The sequence below is a fragment of the Callospermophilus lateralis genome, chromosome 2, assembly GCF_048772815.1.
Source record: "Callospermophilus lateralis isolate mCalLat2 chromosome 2, mCalLat2.hap1, whole genome shotgun sequence".
Lineage (NCBI taxonomy): Eukaryota > Metazoa > Chordata > Mammalia > Rodentia > Sciuridae > Callospermophilus > Callospermophilus lateralis.
Window position 1 is genome coordinate 194,972,480 of NC_135306.1, and position 11,978 is coordinate 194,984,457.

Below are 11,978 nucleotides of genomic sequence, written 5' to 3' on the forward strand. Positions count from 1 at the left end.
ACACTTGACCACTGAGTCATATCTTCAGCCCATTTTTTGAAATTTTATTTAGAGACAGGGTTTCACCAAGGTGCTTAGTGCCTCACTTTTGCTGAGATTGACTTTGAGCCACTAAGATTACATGCATGTGTAACTGCACCCAGCTCAAAATCAGTTTAATCTGAGAGTTAATAATGTTGCCTACATGCACAAAGAGAACATGCTTATTTATAAATAAGCAGCCCATCAGGGCTTGGTGGTTCACACGTGTAATCCCAGCATTTTTGGAGGCTGAGGCAAGAGGATTTCAATTTTGAGACTAGACTCAGACTCAGTGATTTAAAAGGTATTAAGAAAGTTAGCAACACATTGACTCAACATTTTATAAAGGGTTGGTGATGTACTTCAGTGGAGTAATGAACCCTGGCTTCATACATTTTCAGCCCCTGAAGCTATAGACTTTTCTGTTCACTTTCACTTCCCCAAATTGGATAATCCCCTGGTAAATAATCTTTTCTAGATCAGTATCTAAGCATCTAAGCTGGAACCTACTTGATCTGCTATTATTGTATGAAGAATTAGCGTAAATTTAACTTTCATTAGCAAAATGTGAGTGATATAATTACATTGCACAACATTTTTTAGATGCAAAATTTGTTCAATGAAAGAGTTAGAATATACAACATGTACATTTTTTGACATTGCCTTTTTAAAAAAATTACAACAAAAAACACACAATGGGAGTGCTTAGGGCATATTTCTACCTGCAGTAGGTATCTCAGTCACAGTGCCTGTTTCGTAAATCAGGAGATAACTACAGATGGAAATCTTGGTGGCACCAAAGATTTTGCTTTTACCCTTTGGTTTATGTCTGCAGCTGTACATGTTGAAATGTCTATAACTCATAGATAAGTTATACAAATGGCCACTAGATGTTTAACACCTTTTAAGAAAGACCAACCAAAGTCACAATGAGATGTCTCAGCACACACCAGAATTATAGCAGATAGAAATTAGCAAGTAGCAGCCATGGTGTGGAGCAAATGGGGCTCTCAAACTCTCAAACATTGCCAGTGAAAACATGTAACAGGATTTCCATGATAAAAGACAGTTTCATGTTACCTCAGAAGGTCACATATGTAATACATTCTTGGGGAAACACCTAAGAGAAACAAACATACTTTTGCACAAAACCTTATACACCACGTTCGTAGCAGCATTATTCTAGAAACAAAATAACAATCAACTGATAAATGGAATATTACTTAACAATAAAAAGAAATAAATACAGATAACATTCATGAAAATTTAAGTAAATGATGATTAAAGAAGCATGTTACAAGAGGCCAAATATTGTATGTTTCTTCTTCTTTTCTTTTCTTTTTTTTTTTTTTTTGGTAAACATCTGGAAGGCAAACCTAGGGTGAAGGAGATTTAGTGTTTGCTAAGGACTGGGAAAGATGCTAGCTCAGAGGAATGAACAAAGGCTATGAGTTTTTCTTTGCAGGATGAATAATATTCTAAACTTAGATGATGTTGATAGTTGCACAACACTGTGTTATAAGTGTCCTTAAATTACACACTTTCAGTGAGTGAATTCTATGTTATATGAATTCAATCTTAACAAAGTTTTGAAAATATATAAATGTTAAACCTTGTGAACACTTCTATAGAACAAAAGGCAGTAGAGCAACTATCACTGAAAGTATCTTACCAGCAAAGAAAGATGTGAAAATATTCTGTTAACTTTGATAGATAATAGGGATTAAGAATTCCTAGTTATCATTATTATAATTCAAAAGATCAACCATTTGTTTTATAATTTAATACACATAACTCATACAGAATAATTCTTACTAAGTTTTATCTTTGGGAGATGAACCATACATAGCATGAGTCAAGGCCACCCGCTTCTAATCTGTAACCTGGTGCCACATGATCCACAGCAAAGGCTCCTGCTTCAGCTGTCAAGGAGAGGGTGCAGTGATGCTCAGGAGGGGAATTTTTTTTTTATTTGCTGCTGTAGAAATCCATGTTTCTGTCTCCTCAAGGAATGTAACACCAAAGGACTGTGGAGTTTAAAGTTGGGGCTCAAACTTGTATCCTTAATGTCATCTGAACAGCCCCAAATTTCTGCCCTCAAACATACCAGGATTTTTTTGGTAATACTCTGAGTAGAAATGTTCATGTTTAATTTTGTGAAAGGTATATGGTGACTGTTCTGAACAAAATATGTGGACTCTTAAAATTGAAGCCTCAGCATTATCTTGTGGAGAATATTCCAGAGATAGAAATGACAAATTTAGGTGAGGAGAACTGAAATCTTGAACCTGCAAACTATGTGAACTTTTAGGCATTGGAGTCAGTCCTTCGCCAGTATCTGTACCAATAGTTTTCCTTTGACTGATGAATGCATAGGATGGATGTCCAAAGATTGATGTTTGTTCTGGTCTCAAGAAGATACCATAGCCCTTCAATACCTACAGATGAAATTATAGAGTCAGATACCACCATGATACAAGCAAAACTCCCAGGGTGAAAGGAGATGGCTTTACCACAAAAGAAGAGGTGAATTCACTTCACTAATGTGAGCTGTGAATGCTAGGAGAATACTTTTAAAAAATGAATCTTGGCAGTTTTGGACTTGATTGTCTGGCTAAATCTAATTGAATAAGGGAGGCTATTGAATAGGCCAAGTGTTTCAAAAAATCTCCATGGGCATCAATTTTCTTGGGACTTGGACAAATGACAAGTTACAGCAAATGATGTGAACAGGGTCTTCTTGGGGGAAAGAAAATGTTGAGAAGACCTCACTTACCAGAGTTATGCTGCACTGGAGCAAAGGAAATACCAAACATTTGAGGACCTTTGTATATAATATCTAACTTATTTCAGATAGGAAAAGATTTGAAGTACAATTGTAACTCTACATATAAGTTGGAAACTTGTGATGGCCATATTATAAATTATCCTTATAAGACTTCCTCAGTGAAAGGTCTATGTGTCTGCAAATCTGTACTGTTGTTATTATTATTTGTGTTATATATTTATGTACATGTAAATAATAATAACATCTGAATAATAATAACATCTTGTTGTTTCTTATACTATAGGAGCGCCAACATCACAGACAAAAGAAAAAGTTAGAAACACACCAATATTGCAAGGACTTTCAGAGATAAAAGAACCACAATAGATTTGAAATATTCAAGTTTTCCAAAGTATTGCCATTAAATTAAATTGTGTGGCTCATGCAAACAACAACAACAACAGCAACAATAATTATCCTTATCTTCTCTGAATGTAAACTTAAGATATATGATATTCCAATTCCATTCCATCTCTTAAGTTCTGGAACATTTTGTCTTTGTTTATCTCAGACTTATTAGGAATTATTATACTTCGTAAATATGATCAATTGTAAAGACTGCATAGTTTGGGAGTTGTTCCTTTCTTTGGGAAACATGTATTTTAACAGAGATCCCTCTCATAGATAAAGAGTATTCCCAAGCACTTCATTTTGAGATTCCCACTAATATACATGCAATAAACCAATGCAAAAGTATGTGTTGACCAATTTAATTACTTTGAAGCAAATTATGCTTCAAAAAATGAAAATTGCAATATGATTATACTATTTACAGTATATTTATCAAAGTTATTTTAATTCCATGCTCAATTGGTGATGTATTCAAGTAGTTAGAAGTCTCAAGGGGTTTGAAAATTTTTTCTATTTTTCTTTTTAATTAACTAGTAGAACAGCATGCATTTAGCATGAATACCTTTTTTCAAACGCACAGAATATTTGCATGGTTACTTTTTCTTCCCCCTCATGTTAAAAGTCTTCATAACTCTTCAAATGATACTCTTTGTAAATGTGCAGCATGAAAGATTCATCATGTTGACTTATGGTCTGAAATTAGGTAGGAACACAAATTAAAAAATAGATGTTCCTGGTGTGCAGTTAATTATTTCTCTGTGTATGTGAGGCATGTGAATAGAATTAAGGGGTTTGTTTCATCTTTCAAACTAAACAAAGGTGTTACCTCAACATGAGTGGGTATTCTTATCCTAGAAATGAAGAAAAGCTTTTGCTTCATGAAGCAGGCTCACAACACTGCACATGGACATACAAAGAAAATGAATGTGATGTTGGACATATAAATCAGTTTAACTGTGGTAATTATTTCATAGGCTGTGTAGATATCAAATCATCACATAATACACTGTGAATATATGCAATTTAAAATTGTTAATTATACTTACTGCTGTAAAATCAGGGGATTTAAAGCAAGTAAAACTTACTAAAAATTGGAACATAATTCTATATTCTCTTCAGCATGTTGAGGAAATTGCTCCATATATGTAGGAATATTCATTGTCTGTGAATTGGAAGGGACATCAGATCATCTAGTGTCATCTACAACACACCATATCACTGCAGAAATAGATCCAAGAATGGGGATGAATGTTCACCAGGTTTTCACATACGAGAAACACAGGGCTGCCATGTTCTACTGCACTATCACATATTCACAGTCCCTATTAAGGTATTGAATTGTGCACACTCTAATTACAGCAGTGTCCAAGTGTCCAGGTCACGAGTGCATTTGCAGAAATTAGCCCCAGGTTTTCAGTAATGCCTTTCATTTTCAAAGAGACCCTGACATGAGTCCTGCTTGAAAAATTAGGAAACTTGGAAGCATGAGATGAGGTTTAGAAATGTGTCATACTAGAAAGGAAATAAGAAGAACATTGTGGATCAAGTTAGTTTCCGGTTTTGATGTTGGTTGTTGCTCTGGAAGTTATGCTGGTGGGATCATCCAATTCAGAAAGGTGAAGTTTAACAGAGACAACTATTGCTGCACAGACAGGGGTCTGATCCCGGTGTTTATTTTCAATAAGCCTGTTCTTGATGTGTATATAGGCCACATGTTCCAAATAGTAAAGTCAACTTACTTGTTATGAACATTTGACTATTTTTGTTTCTCCCCCAAATTAATAAGTCTATTTGAACATGGCTCTGATTTACTTTTTGTTAATCTTCATAATTTATCAAAAAAAAAAATCAGAGTGAAAGGAAATTGACCCAAGCATTGTTAGTATTACATTCTTCATTTGTATGATCCCTGGAAAAAATAATGGAAGAGCGGAAGGCTGTGTATTTAGGTGTAAGCATAAATAATATAGTATATCTGTATTTTGATTACTACAGATTGAACTCAGGAGTGCTGTATCATGGAGCTACATTCCCAGAACCCCCTCCCTTTTTTGAGACAGTGTCTAAGTTGCTGAGGCTGGCCTCAGACTAGTGATGCTCCTGCTTTAGCTTTATAAGTAGCTGATATTATGGGTGTACACCATCCATAGTTATTTAATGCCTGAATATAATGAATAGAAACCAGAACTTTCTGTCTCTCATGTCCATTATCTGTAGCTTGATTTTTATGTTAATTCTTTCAAGGTACCTTTCTGTAACTATTTTTAAGGTTCTCTATTTTTTTTTTTTTTTTTGACAAAACTGTTCTTGTAAGAGCAAAGTTGGTAGTGTTATGCAAAAGTTCATTCTACAACTAATGGTTAATTAAAAAAAAAAGTAATGCTTTTGATGTGTCATTGGGAAGATGGAATTCAGATGATCTAGTCTGATGTGCCTGTGCTTAATTCCAAATTCCAGGTTTCTCCAGGAGCTTTTCTTTCTCATGCACCAAGCAGCAGTGTTCTCTTACTCTTCCAGTCAAATTGAACAACTGCTCACTATACAAGAACTGGACTCAGAACACTGAAAAAAGAAACATTCTCACTCAGAAAACATGAAGCACTTTAATTCTAGATACTCCTACATGTGATACCTGTTTTTCTTTCTGGATATATTTAATTGAGAAAAAGGATGTCACATGGAAGAACATAAAAACTATACTTATATGTTTCATTGAGCCTTGCTCAGAAATGTGTCTGGAATGGTTTTTACTGCCCCAGGGGAGAGGAGTATAGCCACAAAGAGAAAACATAGGAAGAAAACCTTTAATATTTTTTATCTTGAAAATTAGAATGGTTTCCATCTTTGTAATCAAAGAAGTTTCCAACCAAAGTCAGTTCTGCCATTGTGTGACCAGGGTGGCATTCAATGTTGTGCTCCTGCATTCACAAAATCAAATGCACAGTTGGCGGCGAGTTCCTCGCAAGAGCTGAGAGAGTGAGTTCTTGTGATTCTTATGCATCTCCCTAAGAATTGCTCAAGACTCTCTGATCTCCGCTGATGGAAACTGACTCAGGAGTTTTGTGAACAAGGATGTTTATGAAGTCGGTGATGGCAACTTGAGTCCTCTTCCATGTGTTCTACTCTGTTTTTGAAAAACGGATAGGAATTCTGATGTCACAGGATTAATCTGTTAGTTCAAGGACGTAATGGAAAGATGAGGGTGGAAAAAGTTATTGAATGGAGAACACAAGTTTATAATCCAGTTTTCTAAATTCAGTTTTAACAGAACAGATGTTGTTGTTTGAATTCCATTGATACATACATCTCTTGTTTTCTAAATGCATCAAGAATCATCCATTCCCAGATTTGTACATCTAAGTATGCAGATGTTCTATTGACTGTATGAAAATAACTCAAAGGTATAGTTAAAAAGACTGGTATTTGCATAGCTCATTTTGCTGACTAAATGAGTCAGACTCTCTCAGAATAGTTTGTTATATTTACAGAAAACCCCATTGGTGACACTCATGATAAACATACATTGAGGAGCATAAATTTAGTTTCCATTTCACAATTGATCTAATAGTGGCACATGGAAGCCCAGGGCATGCTTCTTAAACGGGGGCAATACCCATGCATATACATAGTTTTGAAGCAAGTCTTATACTTTTCTTATAGCTACTTATACAGATGTCTTGAAGATGTATAATATTTACACCTCTATTTTTGTGGATTCAACCACATCAGATTTCACTATTGAGCACCACAGTCTTTGTCTTATGTAAAGCTTACACTCCACTCCAACCATAAACACAAACCTAAGTGAAGGCAGCATCTATACTATTAGATTTGTGGATGTGACAAGGAAACAATGGCAGAGACAATCAGTGATATGTTTATTTACTGTAAAGAATAATGCTCAGGTCACTGTCACGGTTAAGGAGAAATTTAGCACCAGGGCAAATAAAAGTTAACGTTAAAAATAATAATACCTGTCCTTTATGGGTCCCTCTGGAACCCAGATGTGGAAATAATGTTAGTTCAGTCAATGAAAAATGGCTTTATGTATTCAGTAAAGCTCTTTGGCTCAAATATTATAAGAATCGAATCGTGGATTCCAGCACATGCATTTAAGTAGGTTGTATTTACACTTGATATTGAATCACAGTAGCCTGGTTCTCATATGTGGCTCTGTTTAAATTCACATTCTTCAGCCTGGCTGGTAATCACTTTACAGCTGGTACATATGACAAAGTTTACAGTCAGAAGAAGTAAGTTAGTGAGATATACATAGTTAGTGAGACACATAGTTGACAGGGGTCGAAGACAATAGTATATATATCTAAAAAAAATCAATCCTAAGAATGGAAAAAACTTTTTATTCCCACAACCAATAGATAAAAGCATTTTTTTTTATTTTCCAAGATTGTGTTTTATCTCTAACTTTCTGAATATACCACGAGTTCCCATTCCAAGATTACTAGAATGTTTCCACTGTTTTGTGAGAAATATCAAAATTCATTAGCTAAGATTTGATGTTTTTATGTATTCTGTCATTCATTCAATCTATGCATTATTGATTCTCTAATCTGTACCAAACATTGTTTTATATAACAGAAATAACCTTAAATATTTCACAGCAGTCTTTTAAACACTTAAAGAAAACCATAAAAGATAAAGAGCAACAGGAGAAAATAATGTTGCTTACTCTGCTCATGTTGAGATTCTCAGCATACTCAGACTCCTGAGCCTTTGAATACTTAGAACATACCTAATTGTTTGTAAGTATAATGATCATGATAAAGAATACCTTAATTCTGTACAATATGTTTTTCTGTCATTTGTTACTTCTGAAAATCCTTTGATGCTATTATTTTGTTTATTGTAGAGATGAATTAACTAAGGTTGACCACCTTTAGGATCACCCAGTTTAAATTATTATTTCCAATTTTTGTTGTTGGCAATCCAGAAAACCTTCTTAACCCATATTTTTTTCATAGAATTCTTTACTTCTGCATTTCTCAGTGTGTAAATCATGGGATTTAGCATGGGAGTGATAATGGTGTAAAATACAGCCACCGTTTTATCCTCTGTAAATGTAACATCAGGGCGCATGTATGTGAAAATACAGGGACCAAAAAATATGAAGACCACCGTGACGTGAGCTCCACAGGTGGACAGAGCTTTGCGTCTTCCTTCTGCTGACTGTTTTCTCAGAGACACCAGAATGACAGTATAGGAGATGAGCAAGATCACAAAGCTCCCCAAAGTGAGAGTACCAGTGTTGGCTGTCACAACACCACCAATAATATGTGTGTCTGTGCAGGCAAGTTTGAGCAAAGGGCGGACATCACAGAAGTAGTGATCAAACTCATTGGGTCCACAGAAGGGTAGCTGAACTACTAGAGATATGGGGATAACAGTGTGGATGAACCCACTTACCCAGGTCCCCAGGAGCATTTTATTGCACTTCTCCCTGTCCATGATGGTCATATAGTGCAGGGGTTTACAGATGGCCACATAACGATCATAGGCCATTACTATAAGAATGAAGATCTCAGTGCTTCCAAAGAAATGCACCCCAAAGAGTTGCAATATGCACCCCTCATATGAGATAGTTTTGTTCTTTGCTAAAAGGTCAACAATTGTCTTGGGTGCTGTAGCTGAAGAGAAACAAATGTCCACAAATGACAAGGAGTTGAGGAAGAAATACATGGGAGACTTCAGAAGATTCCCCATGAAAACGGTCAGCATGATGAGGAGGTTTCCCAGAAGAATGACTGCATAAAAGAATAAGAACACCACAAAGCAGACTTCTTCAACCTCTGGATTCTGAGAGAGGCCCCAGAAAATAAATTCAGTTGCATTATTTATTTTTTCCATGTAATGAATCAGGTAGGCCAAGTGACCAAAACAGTTAAATTATCTGAAATAAAACATCAGAAAGACTATTAGCATTTATTTTGAACTCAGGATAAAATGAATGATGACAGCAGTTGAAACTGAAAAAAAATGGGTACTGACGTGATTGACAAGAATAATTATTAAAATTTTAGTGTCTCCATTCTTATATTTTACCTCAAAAATATACCCATTTATTCACTTGAAATGAGGAAGCAGAAAACAAAGATAAAGCGAATCCGTGAAATAACATACCAAACCAAGGTTCTCACATGCCTAACATTTTTCTAAAGTTTACTTATCTCATTATGGATAAATATTTAGTTAGTTCTGTGAAAGACACATAATCACATAGAAAACAACTCTTTGTTTATAGAAAAGGTTTCTCTTGTTTTGGCAGTAGAAGTAAAAATTGCCCTACATGATTCTTTCTGAATACAGCAACATCTTGTCACTACATACACCCATAGGACCTTGATATGTCCAGATTGGGTGACTTCTGCAGGCTCCCCCTCAGATATTTGTGTATGAATATATGGTCTCTGTGCAAAAGCTCTTGCAATGTGGAGTGTCTGAAGTTTCACCAGGATTTACTAATGGCCTTATTTATTACTAAACATTTGTGTAGTAACTAAAACAAACAAATGCCCTGAAACTGGAGAATATGAAAAACACAAAAACAAAAGATCCACCCTTTTGTGTGAATATTTCTCAGGTGTCCTTCCAATTTTTCAAGTCTAATGTTAGAATATTATAGATCTCCAAGTTTGAGTGAATTCAACATTTTTGGGAGAGCCTGTCCTTTAGTGATTATTATGTTGGGTTTAGGAAATGCATGTTGTTAAATGTAAGTGGATAGACAAACACACTAGTGAGGTCACTCTTAAGTTTTGATGGAAAAGGCATACAGAGGAGTTTTTATTTAGGGGTTTTCAGGGTTCTCCAGTAACTCAGGTCACAGAGGTGAATATTTCCTCTAGTTGTAATTGTCCTCTTGCAATCCCATCCCCATTAGCATCTACCTAATATGTTGATTTCCACTGCTATTGGCTTGGTGCTCTTAGCTAGCCTTTGCAGGAATAATACTTCAGGCATTGCCAGCTTTTTGACAACTACAGATTTCATCGGGTTTATGAGCTACAGATCCTAGGGTATTTATCACAGTTCTGCTTACTTTTGTGCATTACAATATAACAATACTTGCTGTGGCATGCACCTGTAATCCTAGGGGTTTGGAAAGCTGAAGCAGGAGCATCACAAGTTCAAAGACAGCCTCAGCAAAAACAAGGTGCTAAGCAACTCAGTGATACCCTGTCTCTAAATAAAATACAAAATAGGGCTGGGAATGTGGCTCAGTGGTCAAATGTCCCTGAGTTCAATCCCTGGTACCCCCTCCCCACAAAAATTGCAATACTAATGGTAATAACAGTAATAGCAATACTGCAAATCAAATCTAAATCAGCCACAACCCCTGATTCACACATTCCTTCCCCTGTTTGTTTTTTTCTACTGACTTAGAAAATAGTACTATTCTCCACTGAGAGCACTTCACTTTACAAGAACACAAAAAATAGTTGTTTTCCACAACTGTGAACAATGTTGTTTACCACCATTGTAGAAGAAAATGAGTTTCCCCACATTAGCTTGAGATCTGTTTTTCCACAGTTCCTTCTACAAAGTCTTGGAAAATTCTTATGTCTTCTGAAATCAAGATCCAGCTAAATGTAATCCATTTTCCCCTTTCTGATCATTTGTAATATGATACAGTCTCACTGTCCTTTGAAATGATTGACATTTTCTATCCACATTCATGCTATCCTAACTCTTGGTCATGCACACATGTACTTTATTATTTATTATCTAAATTTAGTTTCTCTATAACTTCTTAGAAGTGTGTCTTCCAATTATATTCCCATTGCACATAAATGACCTATAACAGTTATAGAACAAAAGATCTCACCTGTATTTCCCAGGACTTGAATTTGGTTTTACTTTTCTTCCTGATATCATTTGAGTGTAGATTCAAACTGAAATAAGGGTGATGCCTGAGGAATTGCTTTGTGAATAATCAGTTCAAGAGAATACTAATCACCTAAATTCAAAGGCTGCTACAAAATCACTGTTCTTTCACCTAATGAAACTTATCTGTTCTGCAATATCTTTGGTAAGAAATGTTTCTTTATCTGCTTATAAATTTATTGTAGAAGAAATGATGCAATATGGTAATGACCATAGGGAAAGTTTTTTTCCAAAGTCTTCTACCATAATTACAACAATATCACATGCCTATAGAGAGATTAAAAATAGTGTATTCTTTTCAATTATTTTTAAAATTAAAAATGGCTTTGCTTAATTTTAAATCCAATCAAGTTTTACATTTAGAACAGTTACCTTAATTGTAAAGCAATTCATCAAACACAGTAATTTTAGGATTGCATATTGTTCCTTGAATTAATGACCCTTGATATATACATTTAATTGTATATATTTCATATAAAATGTATTAAATATGTATTTTTGTGTATTGAAATTGAATTAGTCTACTCTTTAGAAAGTTCTAAAGAATGGAAAGGGTAGTTATGATGGTACTTTTGGGGTTCACTTCTTTTCTTCTTAAAGGGATGTATGCTGGATTCTAGAGAAAGAGCTGGGATGAGATGCATTCATGATACACACCTGGGATGAACTATAGTGAGGACTATAATTCCTTTAGATTTTGAGTTTTAATCATTAAGGTTAATTCTTGTCTTATTCTTTTTATTTTCTTTTCCCTCATGCTTGCCTATTTTTCTTTCCCCTGCAGACCCTACTATCTATCTATCTATATTGATATTGATATCCATCTCTCTCTCTCTCTCTCTCTCTCTCTCTCTCTCTCTATATATATATATATATA

The 11,978-nt window shown here is 35.0% G+C and overlaps 1 protein-coding gene across 1 annotated transcript; it reads right to left on the reverse strand.

Annotated features, from left to right (window-relative positions):
• Window positions 1-8,119: 8,119 nt before the first annotated feature.
• Window positions 8,120-9,064, reverse strand: LOC143390435 (olfactory receptor 4S2-like). The gene has a single exon (XM_076842821.2). It carries the CDS (start codon window positions 9,062-9,064, stop codon window positions 8,120-8,122), a length of 945 nt encoding a protein of 314 aa, XP_076698936.2.
• Window positions 9,065-11,978: the final 2,914 nt, after the last annotated feature.